Source organism: Carassius auratus, chromosome 22 (assembly GCF_003368295.1).
Source record: "Carassius auratus strain Wakin chromosome 22, ASM336829v1, whole genome shotgun sequence".
In the NCBI taxonomy this organism is placed as follows: Eukaryota; Metazoa; Chordata; class Actinopteri; order Cypriniformes; family Cyprinidae; genus Carassius; species Carassius auratus.
Genome location: NC_039264.1, coordinates 24,228,570 through 24,256,490, shown reverse-complemented (window position 1 = coordinate 24,256,490; position 27,921 = coordinate 24,228,570). Strand labels below are relative to the sequence as shown.

The 27,921-nt window shown below is 34.0% G+C and overlaps 1 protein-coding gene across 1 annotated transcript in view; it reads left to right on the top strand.

The window, feature by feature from the left end:
- The first annotated feature begins 425 nt into the window (after window positions 1-425).
- LOC113040103 (rab GTPase-activating protein 1-like) overlaps window positions 426-27,921 on the top strand; it is a 93,660-nt gene continuing 66,164 nt past the window's right edge. Inside the window, exons 1-13 of the mRNA XM_026198358.1 lie at window positions 426-501; window positions 7,391-7,574; window positions 7,653-7,812; window positions 8,237-8,444; window positions 10,768-10,942; window positions 11,011-11,171; window positions 11,336-11,446; window positions 12,246-12,312; window positions 13,135-13,237; window positions 15,080-15,246; window positions 20,512-20,629; window positions 26,211-26,304; window positions 26,425-26,575. Coding sequence (XP_026054143.1) covers window positions 7,437-7,574; window positions 7,653-7,812; window positions 8,237-8,444; window positions 10,768-10,942; window positions 11,011-11,171; window positions 11,336-11,446; window positions 12,246-12,312; window positions 13,135-13,237; window positions 15,080-15,246; window positions 20,512-20,629; window positions 26,211-26,304; window positions 26,425-26,575 — 1,653 coding nt within the window. The 5' untranslated portion in view covers window positions 426-501; window positions 7,391-7,436. The remainder of the gene's footprint in view (window positions 502-7,390; window positions 7,575-7,652; window positions 7,813-8,236; window positions 8,445-10,767; window positions 10,943-11,010; window positions 11,172-11,335; window positions 11,447-12,245; window positions 12,313-13,134; window positions 13,238-15,079; window positions 15,247-20,511; window positions 20,630-26,210; window positions 26,305-26,424; window positions 26,576-27,921) is intronic.

Sequence of the window (27,921 nt, the reverse complement as noted above, 5' to 3'; positions counted from 1 at the left end):
CTTTCCATGTGAAGAAAAACTTTTATAATATTATATTTATTTATATTATATATATTTGCAATATAATATTTATTTATAATATAAAATAATGAATATAATAGTATCTTCCCACTTCTTTATAAAATACCTTTTTTTTAAAAACATAGATCTATCTCAGAATTTTTCATTCATTCACCCTAATTACGTTTACTTTTTGTGTTTACATTAAGTGTATTATTTTTGTGGTAAATTTATTTAATTGAATATAATTACACACATTTTAAAATAAATAAAATGTACATTTTAAAAAAAATGTTTGGCAATTTTTTTGTTTGTTGAAAAAAAAACGAGATTTAATAGACTTATCTTGGCTCTACCACTTATATTTTATATAACAGAGATTATAAATCTGAAACGGTGGGCGTGGCTTTCTCCAGTGGCAGCGATGACGTCGCATGCGCCATGTGGATAAGGTTTGCGCGTGTGCGCGCGCGCGTCGCTCGGCTGACAGACTCACAGCAAGTAAGTTGCTTTTTACCCTCTCAGGAAACTCATAACAAACACCAAAATGAAAGAAACCTTCCGCGTCGACACGACACACGCGTTCGGGTTTAATATGTGTTCAGCGTGGAAGCGTTTAAAAGCCTCTGAGGCTCGTAACCGTTTATTCTGAAGTTAAAGTGGCAGAAAATGAGCTAATTGTTGATTAGCAGTGGCTAGCTGGCTACCTGACTAGCTTCAGTTTAGTTAGGCTGCTCCTCACTGACAGCACACGCTGTGTTTGGGATTTTAACTAGCTGTTATGATGGGATTTTTGTGTGTGTGTGTGTGTGTTATGAAACACATTAACAGCAGTACAAAACTGTTTAGTCAGCCTTATTTTCGGTTGTTGAAGGGGTTTCATACCCGTTACTCTGAATCCCTGTTAATGTCTTGACAGTTTTTGCACTCACTTATGTTGTATTCGTTTTTAAATAGCTGGGTAAACTGGGCTCGTTTTGTTAAAACGTTAGAGCACACTAAAGTCCTCAATACAAAACTCATAATTTATGTGCAAGGTTATATATATATCGACGCCGTGGGATTATAAGATAACTGACATCTGTCAAAATCGAGTTATTCACGTATTATTATTCTGTGACAACTTTGTATTTTACTTTTTTACCTTGAGTTGTTTCTTTTAAGCTATGTACATTTTAAGCCATTTTTTTTAGAAAACAAAAAAACTGCTCTGAATTTCTGTTATAGATCCATATGTTCCTGTTCTGGTTCATTTAGCCTGTTATTGGTAAATAATTAATTTTAACGCTATTAAAGCCATAAATGGCATCATAGTCAGAGCCATTAACCTGTTAAATGTCCCATTTGCCATTACATGTTTTAAACAGGAACCCTAAAGAACCTAAAGTAATATTGACAAACATTGTAAAGCTTAAAAACTGTAGTTTTGATATTTGGTGATTCATTAAAAAAATATATTTTACAGAGCAACTGTAATTTATTTATATGCAGGAAGAGTACTCATCAGAATCAGAGAGTGTGCGAGCTGACCTTTACTTTGAAATAGTGATGCATAGATGAAATAATGACAAATCTGTAAAAATCTTTATAAATTTTCATGCAGAGTGTTCAAAAGATTACATCCATTATATTTTTTGAGAAAAAAAGGTCTAAAAGTGTTTTGAATATTTAGAAAAAACAATAGATTATCCTTTTTTGATTATTTCACTTCTACATTAATCTGCCAGTCTGTGGACCAAAGCATTCAAAAGTTATTTTGAATTTAAGTTGGAAATGTCGTTGTCACATCTATGCTCAAAAGTGGAACTGACAGTTAACAGGTTAAATTCCAATATATTAGAGCTGCAACTAACGATTATTTTTTCTGTCGACTAATCTAACGATTAGTTTTTTCCGATTAGTCGACTACTCTAATGATTATTTTTATTACAATAAATAATTAATCTAATGTTCTTTTTTTGATTAGCTAATTAATCATTTGGATAACTTTACAAAAAAATATAAGTACAACTTCTAATATAATATTTCAACCTTTATTCATTTTCAACCAATGTAAAAATTATTTTACTATGGTAAATATGAGCTTATAATAGCGTTTATGATTAAACCACAGTAGCCATAAATTTACAGTAGTCTGAGACGTCATGAAATGTTCTTTAGCATCACAAACCATAAAATGTTTGTATGAAGTGTATTAGTTTTGCTTATTATTTGTATTTTTGGTAAATTAAAAGAAAATACTTAATATGTATTAATTATTTATTCTTTTTGGTATTTTGTATTTGTGTTTGTTCCATTTTAGTATATTTTATTGTATGATTTCTGTAATAAATTTGGATGATATCATATATCATTTTAACCTAAGGTTTAGATCAATATCTATAGTAATGTACTATATTTAGATGCAAATTACTTTTAAGTTTTATATATATATATATATATATATATATATATATATATATATATATATATATATATAAAGCTTAAAAGAAATTTGCATCTAAATATAGTACATTTCTATAGATATTGATCTAAACCTTAGGTTAAAATGTATACAATTTATAATAATAATGTAATGTATTCTCACAAAACTGCACAGGTTTGTACTTTATTGCTTAATTATATAGTTCCTCTGATTGTTCCTTTCTTGCTGGGTGATTTCATTGGGCAGATTTTCTCATATTACATCATGGCTGGCCCTGAACGAGAGCTAGGACCGAGAGACAAATAACCGAGGAGTGCACTCATTGGATTGGACCATTTTGAACTTTAAATGCTGTGTTGGACGTTAGGAAAGCCTTGGCTGTCTCTCAGTGGCTCAGTCTGGATGGTGTCATCATGTGATTTATGCCATGTTGTAGTAACACAGCCCTTATTAATTAATTGTCTTTAAATGATTAGTGTGAATAATACAGAAAGCAGAGTATAAACCGTTGTTAGAAGAGCCTGTTTCTCCTGCTGTGGACTTCAGTGTGTGTGTGTTTGTGTGTGTGTGTGTGTGTGTGTGTGTGTGTGAGAGAGAGAGGGGGGGGTATTGCGTCTAATGCACTCCCAGAATAAATAAGCTGCTCCAGCTTTATCTGTGGTTGAACATCAGAGACAGAGGCCCAGGCTCAGTTTAACCCTCCTGCTGATCGGTGGTGTTCAGTGCTGATCACTACAGCTAAAGTACATCATGTGAATTGTACTGTCAATCTCTATTTTATTTATACATGCATTTATTTATTTTTGTCTTACTGGAATATTTTCGGCAAATTTATCAAATGGATAATTTAGTAGAATGTAATATTTTTTTTTTGCTGAATTCTCTTCTGTCAGCGGCCACAGCAACATATCATTTTTTTTTTTTTAATTAAATTGTATTATTAATCAATTTTTTTTATATTCTCACTTTTGTTTGTTTTTTTGAGTACACTATAGTCTATATATTTTTTCCCTTCAGCTTTATCTATTTTCATCCATTAAACTAAATTAAATAAAATAAGAAATATTGCCTTGGTAACTTGCTGAAAAGATAGATTTAAGGTTATTATATCATTATTTTTCAGTTAACACTTATTTTATTTCAACTAGGGCTGAGCAAAAAAATGTTTTTCCCCGATTCATTATTATTATTATTATTTTTTTTTAGGGACGTCGATTCGATATTGATTCACAAAAGCCACACATTTTTTCCGGTATTTATTTCAGCACACATTTAAAATAAGATCCAATTAACATCAATCTCTTTATTTAACTTGTGTAATGTTAAAATAGAAAGCCTGTCATTCATTCAGCGCTTATCACGGCAGAGATACTGTTGATGAGAACCAAGAACAAAGCCATACGAGTGATTCGCATGCTCGGGTGAAATGCTTATTGGAACAAAATAAATCTGTGGAAGCATTTGACAACAAGCGTAAAGGCGCCATGATTTACACAACGAATAATTGAATGGATGGCAAGTGGTGCAAAGCAAGCGCGGACGATGCTCGTGGTGTTTTTAGCTTCGGTCGTCTCACTATGATTATATGAATACACAAATATCATCTCCAGCTGCTCTGAGAGTCACTTCATTAGCATTTTACCATTTCATTTGAGAAAACTACCGTCATATCACATACACAGCAGCTGCAAGTTCCTCACGGCAACCCGTCAAAATAAAAGTTTAGTTTAACATGAAGAAACTGTCAAAAATATATTACCATTTAGTTCTTTTTAGTAACTCACCTTTAGTAACTCACTTAAGACTTGGTGCAACAACAGTGCTACTTCTACTACTAATAAATATTAATAAATCTTTATTTTTAAAGGAATAATCAAATTTGTCTTATTTTTAATTTTAACAGTAATCCTCTGTTGTGCAGCACTTTGTTTGCAATAAAATAAAACGGTTTTCCATTTGATTAGGATAAATTAAATTGTTTTATGCCTTCATCTGATTACCAGAACAATTTAGAAGAACATTTTATATGGCTCTAAAGGACCCTATACAAAAAAAAGAAAAAAATAATAGGTTTAAAATACAGGCCTGTGGCTCTTGATTTCTTTTTATTAATTCACCATTTGTAAACTGATGTTTACTGTTAATTTTTTTTAGAAATATCTATAGCATTTCTATTGAAACTATATTAATTGAATTTAATAATAAAAAAAAAACAAATTGTGAATCGACCCAAGAATCGAATCAGGAACTAAATATTTGTTTTTATGGTTTTAGTTGACTATAATGTTGTATAATATGCCATTATTATTTAATTATTTTGTAAATTGTTCAATTATTATGTGCATGTCTGTGTGTAAACATATATACATATACCTATAACTTTTTTTGTAACTATAAAAATATATTTTTTGGGGTTAAAATTACATATAAATTTGAAAGCTGATGTGATAATTATTAACTGGACTATGTATTTGCCAGGCTACACTATAATTCTTTAATTGACATCCAAAGAAGTGAATAGTAATCTTTATATTACTTAACTGGCTAATTCTTAAATATTGACCATGAGTTTGTAATTGCTTATATTTTTTGTCTTCTTGTCTTTCCTGCTGTCTAATTCAATTTGAATGCCTAACTGGTTCTCTCTAGTGAGTAGCTAAATGCATTCTCTATTTATTTCAAGCAAGGAACTACATAATGAATATGAAGGGCACACAGAGACCTTCTGTTAGCGTTCGGTTTTATCCTGTGTGCTTTTCAATGGCTGTAATTGACGGAGGATGATGGCCACATGACTGCTGTATGTGTGAATGTGAAGACCCTTTCACCCGCTGTGACCCACTGAAGGAACTCGATGTTATTGTATTGCTGTTTCTTTATTGGCTCGACCATTACGCTTGATAGTTGTGTGATAGTGTGTAATGTTTTACTTGTGAAAACTAGCTGCGTACTAGGTGTGAACATCAGTGGTGGTTTCCTTCAGTGACTTTGCTTTGAGGCCGTGAAGATGCACTTAGACAGATGACACCTCGATAAACGTGAGCTTGTCGAATCAGCATTATTGTGTGAAATGCTAGATGGTTGATATCATTTTCAGATGACACTACTGTAACTCTCTAAAAGTGACTGGTGCTTTAGTGCTTTTTTTTTCTTGATTTAGCTCCTGCCTGTCTGAACATGATTAGTATCCAAAGCCAAAACTGTTGTAATAAATGTCCCACGTCGTATTGTGCACAGTTGCATTTAGTATTCTAATATATATAATCATATATTTTCACCATTTATTTTGAAATATAATAACTTTATCTGCCCCTGAAGGGACTTTTCTTTTACGTGTTCCTGTGGCTCAAGTGGTAGAGCATTGCGTTAGCAGCGCAAGGTTGTGGGTTCGATTCCCAGGGAACACACGTTAGGTAAAAACTGTTAGCCTGAATGCACTGTAAGTCGCTTTGGATAAATGCGTCTGCTAAATGCATACATTTCTTCTCTGCTGATGTCATCAAGGCCTTGTGGGCGGGGAAAATATTCATAAACTGTAATATCAAAACCTAATGACTTTATGTGTCATCTTTTCTTGAAATTAATTCTTGGAATTAAATGTCTTTTCCTACTTGAAATATACAGTCACGCATTGTTTATTACACAGAATCTGTACCTATATCATGGACCAAAAGCATCACTTGGCCTCCGAGTGTAGGTTGGGCTCCTCCTCAGTGGATCCTGTAAATGTTGTTATATACTCTTAAAATTAAAGGTGCTTCACGATGCCATAGGAGAACATTTTTTTGTCTAAATGGTTTCATAAAGAAGCTTTAACATCTGAATGAAAAAGGTTCGGTAACGCTTTAGTATAGGGTCCAATTCTTCCTAATAACTAGTTGCTTATTAGCATGCCTATTATTAACATATTGGCCATTTATTAGTGCTTATAAAGTACATATAATGCATGACATCCATACCCAATACCCAAAATGTAACAACTACCTTATAAACTAATAATAAGCAGCAAATCAGGAGTTAATTGAGGCAAAAGTCATAGTTAATGGTTAGTTAATAGTGAGAATTGGACCCTAAAATAAAGTGTGACTGAAGGTTCTTCAGATTATAAAAGTTGAGAAAGAGACAGTCCTTTAAAGAGCCCTTGACTGAGTGTTTTTTTTTTTTGGAACCAAAAATGTTTCTGTGAAGAACCTTTTTAAGCACCTTTATTTTTTAAGTGTATTTTTATTTATTAAGTTATATTTATTTAAGCAAAATAACCTTACTGAAATGTAATGTTATAAATAAATATAATATAGACACCAATTAACTAATTTATTAATTGTTTTTATAGTACTTTACATTTTATTTATTAAAAAATATTTGTTATAAATATTTTAATAATTGTTACAATTTAATTCATAATTATTACAAAGCTGGCTATATATAGATGTGTTTGTGTGTGATAGGTTATATAAATAATGAAAAATATTGATTCACTTTATTATTAATACAAAACAGCCAAAATGGCCATGCTGAAATGATAATGTTGTATTTAAATATAAAAGACAAAAATAACTTATAAAGAGACAAAAATAAATATTTTTGTGTGATACTTTATACTTATTTATTTATTATTAATTTTATTATTAATAATCTACTTATTTTAATAATTTATTACTAATACAAAGCTGGAAAAATAGCCATATTGAAATAATAGTAAATGTTCATATATATATATATATATATATATATAACAAAACAAAAAATATATATATATTAAATGTTATATATTTTGCATACATACAAATATGGCAGTATGGTTTTAATTTATAGCATCTTAAATTTGCACAATGCAGGTTTAAGATTCAAGGAAGTCCATTGCAGAGAAAACCATCCATTCATTGAGTATGTAACATTGCGGAAGTTAAAGTCGATGTTGTAATCCAGCGTGTACCCAGTGTAACAGGTCTGTCTTGTTGGTAGGGTTGCAGCAGCAGTGGGCCGAGAGGGTAGACTGTCCCAGGCTATCATGGCTGACAGCTCCTCCCTGGGCAGAGTGAGCGGCTCCACTGAATCTGTATCAACCGTCACCAGTGAAGAGTTTGTGCTCGTGCCGCCCACCGCTGGGGGCTCACCCTCCAGCTCCGAGGGGAGGCCCAGACTCAAGGTGTCTCTTTCTATCCTTCACTTAATGTGTCAATAAGAATGAAGTTAAAAGTGATCTAGATGATGTATTCTCTGCCAGATGTCGTGGAATGGGAGTGAGCAGCTGGAGCGGGCGATGGAGGAGGTCTTGGATGATGTTGGTGATGGACCGGGATCTGCAGAAGAGAAAGTCTGTCCTGCAGCGCTCAGCTCTAAGATCAGACCACCCAGCCTGACTCTGGACTCCGACTCTTCCCATGGTACATCCTGCTCACAGCAACAAATTAACTCGTTTTATCCCAAACTCTCATTGGTCCTTGTTAAACCATGTCTCGTACATATTTTACAAATGAACAGAGACATTAGATCTATTTATCTTAACTACTTCCCGTTGGCAGGTGTTGAAATTGGGGGACTTTGAACACTCACTTCCTCTCTTCCTCACACAAACATCCTCATTCAGTCACTCTCGACAATGGACCAATACATAAAACAAAGGTTCATGCGAAGCAAGAGTTTATTGTTTGAGTATTTCGACACGAGCATAAAACAGATTGTTCTACCTCTTAAATATGATTGGATGAGCCACTTGATGACTTGTATAATATAAAACTATAGAGAAGAAGATAAATAAATACATGTTTGTGCCACCATGTGTTGACTCTTCATCGTCTGTGTCCACAGAAGCATCAGCAGCAGTTTTGGAGAGTTCGACAGAACAGGAGGAAGACAGCGTGCAGTTCAGTAAACTGTCCTATCTTGGCTGCACCTGGGTGAAGGCCCCTCGTAACGAGACCGAGGCCCAGAAAGCCATGGCCACCCTGCGGGCAGAGAGCGCCATCCCCATCCCTGTCACCCTCCATGTGCCCAGCGGTCCAGACGGTTGTGTCCGGTCAGTCAACTGCCAAAAATACACTGGGCTCTAGAAGTCTGAGACCACTCGTGTTGTATTTTCATTGCAAATTATATTTAACAATTTGTTTAATTTCAAAATAGAATTCCAGATTAGTGAGAATGCTTGTATTTAGCTGCTTGTTTTTTTTTTTGTTTTTTTTTTTATAGATTTAGTACTTTTATATTTTTATATATATATATATATATATATATATATATATATATATATATATATATTATCTAAATCTTTTATATCTATATCTGAATTTTATCTTTTATATCTAAAATGTTCTATGTATATTTATTTCAGATTGATTTTGCATACGTTCATGATATAAATTATATTCTAAAACTATTTAAAGAATTTTGGAATTTGATATATTTTTAATTATATTATTTTCTTTTATATAAAATTAGATTTATATCTTTATAACAAATGTTATTTGTTTATTTATTTTAGATTTATTTGGCATTTTCCAGATTTTCACATTTTGTAATTTGTTATATATTATTTTTAAGGATCTTCTAAAAATTCTATGCTGATTTGTAGATTCAAACTACTTTCTTACTAATACATTTTTAATATCTTGAACAGTGATACAATTAATGCGAGTTACGTAATCAGATTTCTTTTTTCAAGTAACTAGTAAAGTTAGTTTTTCAAAAAAGTAATGCGGTTACTTTGTTTTTCCATTTATTGACTGACAAGTCTCCTGTCCCCATATTGGGAGAAATCGGAAGTACAGAGGCGTTGTGTGCGCTGTCTGTACATGAAGTAGTTCTAGACTAAATGTGACCCTGGACCACAAAACCAGTCTTAAGTGTCAATTTTTCAAAATGTAGATTTATGCACCACCTGAAAGCTGAATAAATAATGTTTCCATTGATGTATGGTTTGTTTGAATATGACAATATGTGTCTGAGATACAACTATTTGAAAATCTGGAATCTAAGAGTGCCCAAAAAATCTAAATATTGAGAAAATCTCCTTTAAAGTTGTCCAGATGAAGTTCTTAGCAATGCATATTACTAATCAAAAAATAAGTTTTGATATATTTACAGTAGAATTTTTACAAAATATCTTCATGGAACATGATATTTACTTAATATCCTAATGATTTTTGGCATAAAAGATAAATCAACAATGCTGCACCCTACAATGTATTGTTGGCTAATGCTACAAATACACCCCAGCGACTTAAAGTCTGGTTTTGTGCTCCAGGGTCACACATGTTTATGTGCATTCATTCATTCTGCTTGCAAAAAAACAGATTTAGTATTCATCAAAATGAAATGCAAACTCATAATATGACGCAACCCTCCTCGAAAAGTACTGCGAAGGTAACGCAAAAGTAACAATGCATTACTTTCCATAAAAAGTAATGTAATGAGTTACTTTTTTAGTGAGTAACACAATATTGTAATGCATTACTTTTAAAAGTAACTTTCCCCAACACTGATCTTGAATCGTTTTCCCTGAAAGCTGTTTCTGGATTTATTCATTCAATTTTTCTATTAAAATATACGAAGTATATATTATCTATTTTCTAATTTCACTATTTTTGCCCAGTTTATTTAGCTTTTTTCTAATGTAATAATATTCTTTTCCAAAGCAACTGATATTCCTGAACTTGTATTGTTATTTTTATTTTCAGATTTAGGTTTTCATAGGGTTCTCAGACTTCACCTGCACCACACAACCAGTCACGATGTATTTATTTCCACATGTTGCTTCGTAAAAGCTTTAAGACTAAGCACATTTAGCTTTCCTGCTCCGAGACAAACCGCATTCAACACTGGGGGTATAAATGTGACTGAGCTCTTGTGATCTCTGAGCCGCTTTTAGCTCCCACTTTCAGGTTTCGTAAATGTGATGCTGCACTACTGTTTTCACACCCTGTGTGGGCTCAGGAACTGTGGCATAACCTCAGGTTTAACATCTCATGGTTTCTCCTCGCTTAACCTCAAACCACGTCTAAAGTTAACTAAGTGAACTTTGATGCTCATGACATGTGCCACTGTCATTTAACTTAATTCCAGTGACAACGAACGACCTTTTTGCACCTTAACAAATTATTTATCAAAGTAATACATCAAAAATATCTTCAGTACTTAATTTTACATGGAAATATATTTGCATTATGGTTGCACTATTTAAATTTGACCTATTGCTGGTTTGCATTTTGTGTGTGTGTGTGTTTTTCATAGCAATAAGTTAGGACTAAAGTTGATGTATATTGTAATCGATGTTTGATTATGTGAAAGAGAATGCTTTAGATTTCATTATATCAGTTTTTTCAGTTTTTTTTTTATGGCTCTAGGATTGTGGACCAGGCCACTGGAACAGAAATTGGATCTTTTCCCATCTACAAGGTGTTGTTTTGTGCCCGAGGATGCGAGGGATCTGTCGAGAGCGACTGCTTTTCCTTCACAGAGAGCTACCGCAGCGCGGAGGACTTTCAGATCCACGTCTTCTCCTGCCATATCAAAGAGGCCGTGAGTTGCATGTGCTCATAAGTGTTCACTGAGTAAATCTCAAAGCTTAACCTCATTTCTTTCTTTAGGTTAGTCGCATCCTCTATAGCTTCTCGACGGCCTTCAAGCGTTCGTCAAAAGCTGCCACGGACATGCAAGACTCGCCGCTGCCACTTTCCCCCGATAGCGACGTTTACACCTTCACCGTTTCTCTAGAAGTGAGAGAAGATGATGGCAAAGGAAACTTCAGGTCTGTCATTACTCGCTTTTGAAGAAACTTCAGTTCGTTTTTACCGTTGCTATTCACAGTGTGAGGTGAACTGTTGCTTCATTTGGTTTTTCCAATGTGGGCCACCAGAATATCAGTAAGTGCAGTTGTGCCTTTCTTACTTATTTTCCTGTTTCTTCTTATAGTCCAGTTCCCAAAGACAGGGATAAATATTACTTCAAGCTGCGGCAGGGTGTACAGAAAAAGGTGGTGGTCACTGTCCAGCAGATGAACAATAAGGAGCTGGTAATAGAGAGGTGGGTTAGAAATTCAGATATTATGGAACCGTAGTTTGCCTTTTAATTACTGGCATGGTAAAATATTTATTTATTATTATTATTTTAATGCTTTGACAATAGGCTTTTGTTCATGTCACAGCCGTGAAACCATGAATGGCTGCTTGCTATTGCTAGTAAACAGCAGACAATATTAGCAGACATTCTGGTTCTAGACATTAATATATAATATTTACTTCATGTATATACATTTATATGAAAGTATATGATTAAAAAAAATAAGTATATGCTTATTATATAATAATCTATTGCAATATAATTTTTTATAACCTTTATAAAAGCAATTCATGCATACAGCATTATTATGTGTAGAAACAAACTTAAAATGCACAAACACAAGTATTTTATACATGTATCATATATCGAAATATATATGTATATATTTATATTTTTAACTAGATCAGTGTGTGTGTGTGTTTATACATACATATAAACTGATCTAGTTCATGTAGCATGCATATAAAAAAACACTACATATATATTTCGATTTATAATAGTGTAATAGAAAGTTGTAAGTGTGATTCCTTGTGCAACCACTCGATGGCGCTGTAGTCACAGCACAAACACTTTGTGAGCTGCGCTATGAAAACAAACCCTTCACAAATGTTGCCCTGATCTTAACCTACAGTCACAACTAATGATGTTATCTCATGAAGCGCATTACAGAAGCTCCAAACGACTCTGAAAATATGATATAATTAGTGGTCACTTTTATTTAATGCCTCATCCTCATCATCCAAACCATATATTTGTTTTCCAGGTGCTTCGGGATGCTGCTTAGTCCTGGTCAGAAAGTTCGAAACAACGACATGCACCTCCTTGATTTGGTGAGACACATTCCTGGCTTCCCAGCGTTCTCGGGATATGACTGCTAGTGGTTTAACTCTTATAACTTTACCTCAGGCTCAGTATTATATGTTAATTTCTTATATCCAGACTCATTTTAATTACCACTCAGTGGCCAGTTTTAGAAACACTTAATGGAAATATAGGCTTTTTTATTATTCATTAAAAACATCGTTTAGCGTTGGCCCTTGAGCCGATGAAGTTATGGCGGATTGCACATCAAGACCAAAAACAATTAGCACTTCAATCAAGCGTAATTGGGTTCATGGGGATTGTTGAATCGAACATCGTTCAAGGTTTAGTGTCGCGCTTTTCTCCATGTTGCCGTCTGGACAGTTTAGACAAATGTCATCATTTGATGCTTTTCTTTATGATACATGTTAATACGATCAACCTCAAATTTGCTGCAATATTCAAACAAAACTGCATTTTGATGTTTTCAGTTGCTCTTCTAAAGAAACACGTCACAGTTAAATAAAGATGTCTTATTAATGCTGTAGCAGGTGGTTGTCGTGATATTTAATGAGATCCTGCCATGCAAAGACTGCAAATGACTTTGCTTTTAATAAAAGTCCCATATGGGTTTGATTTATAGATATCTAATTAGCCATTAAAAGAGTCTTTCTCCCTAATTTCCTCCAACTACTTTTTAGAAATCACTCCCTTATGAATAAAACGCGTGTCAGATTAGATAAATGAATTTGATATGTTACATTGAACATATTTAGTGAAACTCAGATTTTATCCAGTAACCCTAGTCATTATGTAAGCGCTGAAAACGTATTTTGTGGTTGTGTTTGAAGGAGTCTATGGGCAAAAGTGCTGATGGGAAGGCGTACGTGATCACTGGCACCTGGAATCCAAACAGTCCGGCTTTCCAGCCACTGAACGAGGACACACCGAAAGGTAAGAGCTAGTACACAATCCTTGGTTATCATGTGTCTCTAGTGCTTTCATTGCACAACATGCGGTGACCAAGTTTGACAGGTTTTACAGAAATTCACCCGTTTCCTGCTTTTTTTTTCTCACATTGCCTTTCAGTTTTCACTGCTTCAGCCATGATGAGTTCTTGATCTATCACATGTTGAGCTGTTACACCGGCTTTTCTTGTCATGGTCAAACTGTGTCACATCTTTTAATGACAGCAGTGCATTTTTAATTGCTTTTCATCTCAATTTGGCCCGAACTAGAACTTGACTAATTAGGGATTTATTAATGGATCATTAATGCCAATATATAGGTAATATAAAACTTAAATTCATATAAAAAAATATGATTTTTTTTATTTAAATTAAATGTTGTATCATGCAAATGTATGTTTTCATTGATATTTTTATTAATACCGTATATATATATATATAAAACCGTTAATATTGAAAGTGTTTTTTTATTGACATTGTAGTCTTTAAATTTACACAATAAAAAAAAAACTCACTCATTAATATTTAATTTACTAGGTTGTCTGTAGAACTGATGATAATAAAACACTGATTTAAAAATATTTAAAATTTATAGGAATATATTTAAGATGTATGCTTTTTATAAAAAAAAAAAAAAAACACACGCAAACTCAGCATCAGGTCTCTGAAACCAAACATTTTTAAAACGCCTGCCAGGGTGAGGATTTACAAAAACTACAGTGGTAGTGTTATCATTTAGACAGTGAAACCGGAGATTTTTGAGCCTGCGCTGTTATCTCCGCCTACTGATAATATTTTCAGGCTTCTGATTGGCCAACATGGGTTTACAGTTGAGATTATATCGCCACCTATTGGCTTGGCATGCTTCTGACAGTGCATCATTAGCATGCGTTTGCATTTTCACGTGGACAGAAATTTGAATTAAAAACGGAAGAAGGAAAAACTGTTTATAAAAATACCAGTGGCCTTAGTGGTCCAGATTGGAACAGGAAGCACTAATGGCCTCTTTATTTAATGACTCAAAATACTAGAGTACCAGTAATCCTAATCAGAGTGTGTGTATTGTTGACTTGGTATGAGGCCAAACTGGAAGCAGTGGATCTCGTAACTGCAGCTTTAAAATGTTCAGTTGTGAAGTTATATGGAGTTTGCTTTGAAGTTTAATTCCAGTCTGGTAAATTCAGATTACCTGCTCAGTTTAAATAGTGTTTAATTCAGCAACCTGAGTTTTTCGTTTCAAGTCTCCACTTCATTACTCTCACAGTAAAACAGGTTTTGTGTCTGTTTGTAAGTGTCAGTCGGGCCCACCACAGATCTTCTGTTATTTACCTCCCTATCTTTTCTGACCTGACTCTATCGTAATTGGAATCTATTTTCAGCAATTCCCTCATAAATCTAGTAACTGTTGCTGTCTTTGTTTCCTGTTAATTGAAATAATAAAACCCCCTTAGTGTGAAATGGACTAGTTTTCACTTTTTTTTCAGCGTTCTGCTTTTTAAATAGTTATAGGGCTCACTTGAGAGAAAATATCATGAGATCAGTTCCCAGAATGCTGTATTTTACCACAATTGACTGGAGATAAATAATCTAAGCTGATTGGACTCTTAGTTTCAGTGTAAACATCATGAAACATGCATAAATTTTTTACATAGTTGCATTTGACGTGTGTGAAAAGATCATGTAATGGGAAATAAAGTGGGCGGGCTTGGTTTGAATTTGATTGGATTGTGAAATACGGGTTTGTGTTATTACTGGTTAGTGTTTTCTGTACACATATTGAGGTAGGATGCCGGTTTTGTCTTTAACTGTGAGTTTATTTCTCCTCCAGACAAGCATGTGTACATGACGGTGGCGGTGGACCTGGTTGTGACTGAGGTTGTAGTGCATGTTCGGTTCCTCTTGGAGGTGCTAGTGCGGGTCTATCCGGCCAATGAGAGGTTCTGGTATTTCAGCCGGAAGGCCTTCTCTGAAACGCATTACCTCAAGCTCAAACAGGTACGTAAAAAAAAAAAAAAAAAAAAAAAAAGATTTATTATTATTTATTATTATTTATTTATTTTTCACACAATAATTAAATGTAATTAAAGGGAAAGTTCACCCCAAAATGAAAACTGTCATTAATTACTCCTCCTCATGTCGTTCCAAAATCATAAGGTCTTTGTTAATCTACAGAACACAAATTAAGATATTTTTGATGAAATCAGAGAGCAGTCTGACCCATGTGTCAATGTATGATGTATGTATTTATTTATTTATTTATATATATATATATATATATATATATATATATATATATATATATATATATATATATATATATATATATATATATTAGGGCCGGGACTCGATAAAAAAAATTAATCTAATTAATTCGAGGCTTTGTAATTAATCGAAATTAATCGCATTTTAATCGCATATAAATATTTGACCTGAGAACAGTGAGAAGTAATTTTTTTTCACATGGATTTATAGTATACCATTGAATAATGACTAAATACATAACATTAAGCAACAAAATATTGTTTATTTTTGTTCAACCAAGTCTAGCAGACCAGTGCAATTTTTGCCATTAAGTGTAGCTATAGCATATTTAGAAACAATTTAGAAATAGTACATTTCAGAAATTCAGGAAGCTTATAGGTGCTGGAACCTTCTGTAAAGTGTTTTTTAAGTAATACACAATACTGTCAATTACATTCAGAACATTGGAAACCCTGACTATTAGAAAACATCTCTCTGTTGCTTCAGAGGCCATAACATACTAAGTCCAACTCTCAATAACCTTGGCCAAAACAATAAAGAGTTCAACATAAACTGTTGCACCAACAAAATAATACATAGTTCAACATAAAGTGTAAAGTCCACGCTAGCTGCTAAATGTTTTGCGTTGAGGTGATACTTGAGACTCGATGTGCTGCGGTGATATGCGAACGCTAGTTGGTGCTCCAGTATAATCGGTCCGCCGAAACTCATCCAGTGAGAAACGTTCCGCGGTGCAAAAATAAGTTATTAAAAATGCGGGAAATTTTTTTTCTGTAATTAATTAATCTTAATTAACACGTTATTTTTTGTGTAATTAATTAATCTCAATTAACGCGTTAAAGTCCCGGCCCTAATATATATATATATATATATATATATGTATGTATGTGTGTGTGTGTGTGTGTGTATATATATATATATATATATATATATGTGTGTGTGTGTGTGTGTGTGTGTGTGTGTGTGTGTGTGTGTGTGTGTGTACATGTGTGTGTCTCTGTATTGAGAGAATTTATGAATAAAAGTATAATATTCATATATTATTATAATATAACGTTAAATAAAAGATTTATCTTTATTTATCTATGTTATGGTTAACCTTAACTAATTGATCTTAAAAACTGAATCGAGGGTTAAGAATTTATATACATATATAAAAAAAAGCATTTATTTCACTGATTAGGTTATTTCATTAATTATAATGAACTAAATAAGAAATATATTATTAAGTGACTGGGTTCATTAAATTATACACCTTTTATTTCAAGATGTAATTCATTTTATTTATTACCATCACCTTTAGTCGTCATAAAAATAATCTGACTGTGCCAAAATTAAAAAATCATTAAGCTTACAAACCCGAATTTTGAAAATGACCTGGAAACATTTCTGACAGGTTAGAGATTCACCCCATTTCTTGCAAAGCCTGTGAACTTTTCATGAACAGCGGCGTATCGGCTGCACAGATTGGAGAACAAACCTTGAGGAAGGAAGTGAGCTTTTGTGAAGGGTGAATAGGAGCAGTAACTCCTGGAAGCTGTGAAGCGGCAAATGGAGGCTTTGTATAATTCGTAGCTTAATAAGAGGCCCGGCGCTCATTAACATGCTCAAGTAATTAGAGCCTACTGCCTGCATCTCTGCCTGATTGCCTCCGTAGTTATCTTATCGCAGAGAGAAAGAATGCCTGGGCTGTAGTTAAAAGCTAATTAAAAGATAATATTATGGCGTTAGCGATAGACCCAGCCCATTCTGCACGTTATTTTATTATTTCGTATTTGTTTACGCTGCTCATTAGGTGCGAGGAATTAGCGTGTAATTATTCTGGCTGTAAACATCATTCTTCGCCTGTAGTACAGTTCCACTTTGCAGTTGAAAAAGGAAAGGGTGGTTTACATAAGAGCCACATGACACGAGGGAAGCGGCGTCGAGAGGAGTGTTTGTGAGAGTTACTGGAAGCGCAGTGGTACAGGTGTGATCTCTGCCAACCGCAGAGGCCTCTTTTTTTTATCATCACTTGTTTTCATTTCCTCCCGTGCGTGTAATTATGTATTTGTCATTTCCCCTGAAGCGGTGGAGAAGGTGAAGCTAACTTTGAGCTTTGCTCAAGACTTTGATCAGTTCATCTAAAAATTGTAAATCTGTTATTTATTCACCCTGTTGTGTTTTTGACCATTATGACCTTTCTTATATTTCTTTATTTACAAAATTGTTGTTCTATACATAATAGGGATGTGACCTCGAGATCTCGTGAGATACGGTGTGTTTTGCGAGATCCGACTGGTCTCGTGAGAACGCGATGTTATCATTACAAAACAATTAGCATTTTACATTAGTGTTGCACAATTAATTGTTTAAAAATCTCGATTCAGACACCCTCGCAATATTATTCCTGAATGACAGTGAAGCCTGATAAGCATGTTTTGTCGCTGCCCATGTTAAAGGGGTCATATGATGCAAATTCAATTTGTTCTTTCTCTTTGGAGTGTAACAAACTCTTGGTGCATGAAGAAGATCTGTGAAGTTGCAAAGACTGAAGTCTCAAATGCAAAGAGATATACTTTATTCTCCTGTGGGCTTGAACTGATGGCAAAACTAAGGACATTTTTAACTGTCTGTTCATTTATTTTGAAAGAAGCAGCTTGCGATTATGGAAAGGGATGTTACATTTCCCAACGAGTGCTTGTGGTGTTTTGACCAATCACAATGCACTGGGTCAGTTGGCCAATCAGAGCAGACTGCGCATGCTGGAGAGAGGCGGGGCATAGAGGACCTACAATAATGTACAGCAGGGCTCGACATTAATGCTTGTCCGCTTGTCTGGGACAAGTGGATTTTGTGAAGGGACAAGTGAAAGAGAATTGTACTTGCCCGACCGGACAAGTAACCTGATCAAAATTTTATTAACAAACAATAACTAGTGCAGTACCAAAAGTTTGCAGAGAATGATTCTGATTTTATTAGTCTGTGTAAACCGTGACTAATAATGGATAATGTATTGACAGTATCAAGGTCACGTCAGTTGAGGCTCGTGCAGCCGGTCTGACTCACAGAGAAATCGGAACAGTCGCACATCTCCGAGCAACACACAACAGTCTTTTGTTACTAAATGATTCATTTTTTTATATGAATTTGCTTAATTTGTTAAATGAATCAGCGTTTGAATCGGTTGAATCAACGATTCACTCATTAAGACAGTAACTTGCCACCACCTACTGGTGGTTTAATTTCATATTTAAAAGTATCATTTTTCCAAAACATGAATCTAATAGCACTATTTATGCATTTGGGCGGATGGAGTTTGTTGAGACTGATTTCATTTGAGCAGTAACGACCATAGTGTCTTATTATTCTAACTTGATGTATTGATCACATGTAAGAATTCAACGTTTATGGAGACACGTACATTTAATCAGTTTTAGAAAATATTGTCCTTCATAGAGTTAAAAAGTGTAACCGCAATCAATTGAAGGCAAATATTAAAAATATGCTGATTAAAGTAATACCTGATAAAGCACTGATCAGACTGCTTCAGAATAAGTTACATTTGTGCCATATATATACATATATATAATTTTTTTAATGGTTGATTTACTTGTCCGAAGGACAAGCTCATGTCAAAGCTTAATGTCGATCCCTGTACACTATTTGAAAAATAATGTGTTTTTTGAACATTAAAGAATTTCATCATATTCTGTTACACCAAATACACAAAATAATGATCTTTTAAAAAAGCATCATATGACCCCTTTAATGAATAATTCATGATGCTGCTGATCCAGAAAGTTTTCAATCACACATCATCATTTCTGTGTTAGAGACATTTAAATAACATAAGTACTAGGATAAAAGTTTATAGTTTTGGTATAAACACATTCTCTACAGTAAGCGATCAAAATGAAAGCATCTTAACACTTGTATGTATTGTAATGCTTTTCTCTTCCGTCAGGAGGTGGTGACAACTACCCGTTTAAAAAACAAAGTATTTGAAATTGAATGATTCAATCAGGAGATTGTGAATTGTGAAACGGGTCTTTATGAATTGAGACACTGACTCCTTCATTTATTTTTTTTTTGTAGTTTATTTTATTCAAATTAATATATTTTTAAAGACTCGGGCATTGAATATTTTGTCAGAACCACTAGTAAGTGTAAGTAGTAAGTAGTTTTTATTTTTTTTATTTTTTTATTTAGAATCGTGATCTCCAATCCAACATCGTTCTCTATTTATCGTGCAGCTCTAGTTTACATGTTATTTATTGCTGTATGAAATTCATTCAAATAGAAGTTTAATTTCATAAAGCACAAGTTGATTTCAAAATGCACCTACAATTTTTTTTTTTTTTTGCCATTTTTTTTTTCAGTTGAATAAAAGACAATTTCCCCACAATATATTTCATCATTGAAGATTTCTTGAAAAAATTAAAAAATTAAATCTCATCTTGTTCTCGTGAACCCAGTCTCGTGTCTCGTCTCATGGGATATAAGTGTCTCGTCACACCCCTAATACATAATTATTTACATTTAAGTATTGCATTTATTGTGTATAGTGATGACTTTATACGCATCGTAAATTTATTAATACATTTATTTGTATTAAGTTAACGAATTAATATCTATATCACATTCTTACATTAATAAAAGTAAAACATATATTTATGTTGTATTTGTGTATAAATCTATAAATCAAATATAATTTGTAATCTTTAAATGATGGTTTCTATAATGTGATTTATTATGTCTAAAGTATTCATAATTTTTTTTATAATGCATATAAATGTTTACATTTATAAATTCAAGTTTTGTATACATTAACGTATTAATTTCTATAACACATGAAATATGAAAATATTGAATATATATAATGTTATAGTAAATAATAGTATACGTATTTCATATTAAGTATTAAAGTGTATATTCATGAAATGTTAATGTTTAATATTAGTATAGTATTTGGATGGATCGACAGATGTATTGTAATGCATCTCTGTGTGTTTGCAGGGCACAGGGAAGGGCAGTCAGGGAGATGCCATGTATGAAGTGGTCAGCCTGCAGAAACATACAGAATGTGCATCAGCAGCACTGCAGTCTCCCACAGAGGAAGAGGAACCAGAGGACGGTAGCTCACCATCTAGTTTATTAGAGTGCTTTTCTGTGTTTTATGTTTGTGTTTTTTTTTTATAAAGGTGAACTGCTTTAAAGGAACCATATTCTACACTTTTGTAGTGTGCTATTTTTCCCCCCCTGAAGTCCACTTATAATGTTACTCAAGTTTTGTGCACTGAAAATCAGGATGTTTATGACCATTTTTCACGTTATCTCTAACCTTTAAGATTTAAACAGGCTTTTTGCGGCTATATATTTAAGGATTGAAGGCTCTGATATATTGAATAAAATATTGCTTAAATATAGAGAGAGAGAGAGAGCGAGAGAGAGCGATCTATTTTATATGCAAATCTTTTTTAATATAATTTATGTAAAAAATGTTTTAATATTTTTTATATTCATTTCAAATGTATTTTGTATATGAGTAACAATTTTTATATTAATAAAATATTAAAGTTTTTTTAAATATTTTTTGATTTTTTTTTTTTATTATTTATGAATTTGTTCCAAGCTTTAACAGAACACTTTACAATTAAGGTTTTAACAACTTTTGCCCCATGATGACCCTTACTGCCAAAATAATTAAACAAACATAATACAATTACAAAAGCAACAATAAGAAGAATAGACAATTTGAGAAGAATTAAAAAAAAAAAAAAAAAAAAAAAACAAGATAAAATTTTCAATATTGTACACATTTACAAATGAACAATATTATTGTAGGAATAATAAAATCTAAATAATAAATAAATACCTAGATAATTAATACAATTCAGTGCTCTTCATAGAGTCTTCACCTTTTCAAAATACGTTATCATAGGATGCCATGTCTCACAACATTTTTGGACAGATCCCTTCATTAAATATAACATTTCCGCCAAATTCAAATAGCTTTAGATTTATTAATCTTATATGTATTAACATGTTAACGTCTAAAACATGTATATTGAGATTTTTCAGACTTCTACAAAAATATATGTATTTATTTTCCTTTTTTCTGATCAGATAGTAAATGAATCTGTTAAAGTAATTAAATTTCCATGTGAGTTTGCAGCCTTGCCTCACTTACCCCCATCCACTCCTACAAATACAGGAAAAATGAGCATCTCTGAGCTTGCTCGGCTCTCTTTTCAGAGCGAGAGGGAGTGTATGTATGTGTGAATGTACATGCGGACATAAAAATAACAGATTGCCTTGGCTGTAAAGCTGTAGCAGGTCCATTTGTTTTGTTTTTTTCAATGTCAATGCTAGCACATCAAGTGAATGCGATCATCCGTCCAGATTTTTTCTACCACCAAATTTGAACATGATCAACATTCGCTCCCCTTGCATTTTCCCTGCCTGCGGTTTGGCAGCACGAATCCATCGCAAGCTTTAATTTAGTCTCGGCCGATAGCTCTAAGAGAAGTGTTTCAGCCATCTGTCTATTTCACCGAGCGGAGACGGCCTGTGTTTTTGACAGGGTGCCACAAGCCTGAGATGTGAAACCCTGGTGGCTTTCAAGTGGTTATCAGCACCCATTTCAGAAGAATGGATTCCAATTTGGTTAAGTGCTATTGGCTCTCGGGCTCTGTGTGTCGTCTGACCACCTGGAACTGGCCGGTTTTTCTTTTTTCTTCCGTTGTCTTCTGTTCTGCTCAATTGATTTTTGCACACAACGTGGAGTAATTATCACGTGGGTTTGAGTAGCATCTTAAAGGACATTTCTGTGTTATTTACTACCTAATGTCCGCGAACGATGTGATAGTTGTGTGTTTTAAATATTAACTGTATTTGCAGGGCTGATTGCTTTGCTAAGCGTCCATTCTGGAACAAAAATTGTCTGAATATTCATCAAACGTCGCACTTCCTAAACAGCTGAACAAAGAAAGAGTGTTGCGTTGTTTAATACCAGCAAATATAGGTGATAGTTTATGTATGTAACTGCCTAGAGGGAATAGAGGGTGAGGCTGTCATAATTTTGGTGATGTTGGAGGTTGCCAGATTTGCCAGACACGGTGGATGTTTGCATTTTACAAATTTTAAATACAGGAACTCCATATGTTCGCAAAACAGAGCTGGAATAAAATACGAGTCTCGTTTTGGATAATAAGGGCCAGATTTTCATAGGCTAAGCAATTAGTTTTCCCACACATAGTCCGGTCCCATATTTGATAACGCAAATGATATAGGACTAACTGAACTTTTGTAGCTCATAAATCAGTTGAAAAACGTGATATATAAATGTATATTATTTAAAGAGAATTAATTTATACACAGTCACTATCGGCACAGATTTTTTTCCTTTGCCTTTTTTTATTTTATTAGTCAACTTGCAGAAAAGTTGCATTATCCAGGGTTATTATGGTTAGTCTTAACTAAAATAAATAATCACACACACACACACACACACACACACACACACACATATATATACTTATTTCAGCAAGTTTTTCATTTTCATTTAGTATTTTGATGTACTAAAATAACTGAAATGAAAATGAATGGCAACTATGTAGACACATTTAATCAAAGACTAACAAAAATACATTACCAAAATTTAATACAAATACAAAATTACTTGCATTTTAATTCAAATTAAAATGAAAGTAGATGATGTAAAAATAAAAAAAATTACATGTAAAATAATGAGAACTCTCAATGCTGCTAAAATAACTAATAATACTAATAAAGTCTAAGCGCCTGAAAAAAATGCACCCGCAAATAATTAAATGTTATGTTGTTTAATCATTTTTTGTCCTATGTCATTTTTAAAACTAGTGTTTTTGTTGTTTTTTATGATGAGTGTGTCAGTGCAAAACTCAACCTTTGTTGGCAGTTTGTTAAAATACATAACCCAAGGTATGAGTAGTATATTAGTAATATAGACTGGTATGCTCACCAATATATTGCCTGCATCCTTAATTTCTTTACCACTAAAATATTTTCCAGCAGTAACTACATTTAATCAATCAAAACTTGTCTTGTCTAGCCTCTCTGCGGACTTTCTGTGAAATGAATGAATGATTCCTTTTTATTCAGCCATTCTCATCGAATCTCATATTTTGGTTTGTGCAATTTGTTCCAAGCCTCGATTTCTGGGCTGTACAAGAAAATCATTGTTGTTTTTGGAAGCATTTGCCCTCGCCAGCTTTCGCCACTGTTTCTGAGATCTATTGGGGAGGCAGATGGAAAAGAAGATTCATCCGCCCACATCTGCTACAAAACCACTATGTCACCTTGCGACAGAGGCTCTCTGCTCAAGGCTCTCTCTCTCTCTCTCTCTCTCCCCATCTCAGTCTCTCTCCTTGCAACGTTGCCAAGGTACTTGTGCAGTAAATGTAAAAAGAAGCCCTTTTAAAGCATTTCAAAAGAAACCACTGTGTTCCAGACCTCACATCGGGGATTGTAAAATGCATGGCTTTTGAGGCTCTTGCTGGAGGTCATGAACATTGTAAATGGGCTCAAAAGCAGTTTTCAGTTTGGTGACCCATAAATTGATTCCCTCGGTTTATGTTCTGTTTATTATTTAAAGATCATTACTTTAAAATCTTGATTCTTCTTAGCATAATTGCAATTGCAGTCTTTTTTCGGATTTGCATAGTTGACTCCACCAAATGCATTGCCATCCATTCCATCCTCCTACTGCAGACATGTTGTGGCCGCAGACCTTGAGATATGGGCTTGGAGGGCAGAGAGTCTGCTGGTCGGCTCTTAATGACCTTTGCAGACATTAAGTCCAAGACATTTTCTTTATCACCTCAAGCCGTGACAGTAATCTTGGCACTCCGCGGCCCTAACTAATGCAGGTGCGTCTGCCATATAACTCACCTCGGTCTTCTGGATGCTGCAAAGACGATTCTGGCATTTCGCCTGAACGCTGTGTTTCAAAGAAGTTGTGCAGCATCCTAACATGCTCGAACGGAGTCCTCCAAAGTGCTGCCCTGCAGGGAGTTGTAGGAGTGATGTTTGCCCACAACGTACACGCATTTGCAGTCGGCGACTACAGGACAGGATGTACTTTGAGACTCAGGGCGTAGACTCTCACCAGAGGTATAGGACTTGAGCTCAAAGTGGGATCTGATTGCGTCACTTAGATCTTAATATTGATCTGTTATGTTTAGATAAAAGGTTATGCTCTCAAAGCGTGACAGCAGCTGTAGTGTGGCAGAATGCCTACCATAAGGCCATAATTGATAGGGCCAGTGTTATTTTTACAGTTGTCTTTGTTTTAATTTGCAGTTACATTTACTTGTTCACTGGCAAATCCATTTATTTTAGTAGGAATAAACCAGGTTGGGAAAACATACGTAGATTTTGCAACAGTTTCAAGGTGGTCAAGCTAGTTTGTTGGGGCATTTGCTTTACGCATTGCTACACTATTGACAAGACATTTTTTGTCTTTGAAATTTCAGGAAAGCATTGCTCTCAACAGCTATAGTCATTTTGCCAGTTTTTTTGTTTTGGTCACATTTACAACAAAAATTCAGTCATTTTAATAGGAATACAGTAATTCATAAATTCATAAATTGCTAAATTCATAATGACTGAAAAGATTTCCCTGGCAGATTTCGCATTTGCTTCAGATTTTAAGGTTTTGTGAATTTGCCGTGTTGTCCAACATAAGCCCGCTTGGTTTTGAAATGACATCTGTGTGAGCGGTGCTTCATACATCGCTACACTGGTAATATAATAGTAATAATAATTGCCTTTTTTCACTTTGCAAAATATCATGAAGATCTCATTCAAACAATAACCTGTTTGTCTTTGGACAAAAATATTTGTTTAGTAATATATTTATTAAATGGCATCTGAAAATAATATTTTAGTTGATGGGGAAAGTGGAAAGCAAAATAATTTAATAATTATAATTAGGGGTCGGCCGATATGTGTTGATGCAGAAACAGATTATTACAGATCAAGTAGGCCAATAACCAATATTTTAAACCGATATATATGTCTGGTGTAAAAAATTGAAATGATCATTAAAATTAAGAGTAACAAGGGCTTTGACAAAAACCTTCTTTAAATGCTTTTACATTATTTTATCGGTAAATCGGTTTTTGGAAATGACTGATACCGATAACCATAAAAATGCTTAATTTTGGCGCTGATAATCAGTCGACCCCTAATTATAATACACTATTATAATTTATGTACAGTATGCTTTCATTCAGTGTCCTTGTTTTAGCATGTTTTTTTATGAAAAGAGCTTTTTCACATAATGACTTACACATTCTGACCAGCGTGTAAGTTTGTTTCCACATTTGCGCCTTTTTGTGCAAATGTATTACACAATATTTGTGTTTTCTAATCAGTTTTTCATGTATGTGTAGGATGTGTTTGTGCGAGTTCATTAAACTGCTAACAGAGCACTTTATAGTTTACCACTTCAGCTAAATTTGATCTAATATTTTGACCATGAATGGACTCTATGAAAGTAATTTTCTTTTTTCGATTGTGCTACATTCTTAATGCATTAATATTTTGTGCTGTTATTTTTTTCTCTATTTTTCTTTTTTCAAACGAATTATCGTAGCGACATGTTTTTGACCTTGTTTTCTTTTGCCAGTAACAGCATTAACAAGCATTTATCTTTGTCCTCCGCTGTACAGATAGCGACAGTGAGATCTCTAGCGGGACAGGAGACGTGTCGAAGGACTGTCCCGAGAATATTTTGGAATCCTGGGCAGGGATCCTCAACAGATGGTGAGATTTTTGGCCCGACATGAGAGTGTGACCAGATTTGGAGTGCAATCCATATTGAACTCGACTGCAAAATACCAGCTCTGCTGTGCTGCAATGACGCCGTCTGTCTTCCGTTGTCAGGCAAGGAAACCTTTTGGTGCGACCCAAGGGTCTGTCTGCTATGGTGAAGCCTGGGATCCCGGAGGCCTTGCGAGCTGAAGTCTGGCAGCTCCTGTCTGACTCGCACAACGATCAGCCTCTGCTGGAGCAATACCGCATCCTCATCACCAAGGTAAGAAATGACAACCGTTGCCGCTGGTTTTTGTTTTCGCAAAAGTCACATTCCGTCCAATTTTTACCCAAGGCATACGTTTCCGAACAATGTAGCATCCACATTTATGGGTCTTTTCTTGTTTGTTCATTGCAATTTAGTAAATACACTCAACAGATGTACCAAGGGAGTTTGTGTGGTTTTGAAGTGAGGTTTAAAATTGCTGTGGACCCGCTTTGTCTGAGCAAAGGCAGCGGTCTGAAGAACAGAAAAAGTCTGTGTGCGTCTTCAAGGGTAAAATTGATGATCTTTACTTACTAGTTTCCATTTGTCAGCGGGATGAACCTTTGCAGTACAGCAGGCTGTTTATTTACTAAACATATTTTCTACCCTTATTGATGCTTCACTCAGATGTTCGTTTGACCTCGTGAACTCGTGGAAACGGAGTTAGTTGAATGTTTTTAGCGGTGCTGAGAATGCATCTAATTCATCAAAATTCAAGCGATTCCAGCGCAGCTATAGATCTGCGACGGCTGATTATCTGCAATAGGACTGTGGTTTTTGCAAGGGACAGCTTTTTTTACATGTTTGAAAGGCTATTTATTTCATGTTGTTCCTGCGGTCAGACTGGTTCTCATGCCAAGCGTGGTCAGTGACTGGAACCTTCCCACACTGATATAACAACTGTTGACTCAGAAACATGAGTCAGATTGTGGTATTCATCCACTAATTTGGCAAGAAATTCTTTCAGTGATCCACATTTTAGCTCTGATGATTATTATTTTCCCCTTTTATAAAGAAAACCTGGTGTTTTAGAGTTTAAAAGCAATTTGTCAGTCAAACACTTTATTTATTTATTAGGTTATTTTTAATTTATGGATATTTTATGTGGTAATAAAAGTTAATAAAACACTTAATATACATTGACTAACCACTTTGCACACCACTGATTTATGTTTTTTAATTTATATGATTAATGTTTTGGGTGAAGAAATCTGATAATATTTGGTATATTTTTTGTTTATATTTTTGTATGCATATTTTATAAATATACAGGTCCTTCTAAAAAAATTAGCATATTGTGATAGTTCATTATTTTCCATAATGATAAAAATTTAACTTTCATATATTTTAGATTCATTGCACACCAACTGAAATATTTCAGGTCTTTTGTTGTTTTAATACTGATGATTTTGGCATACAGCTCATGAAAACCCAAAATTCCTATCTCGAGAAATTAGCATATCATGAAAAGGTTCTCTAAACGAGCTATTAACCTAATCATCTGAATCAACTAATTAACTCTAAACACCTGCAAAAGATTCCTGAGGCTTTTAAAAACTCCCAGCCTGGTTCATTACTCAAAA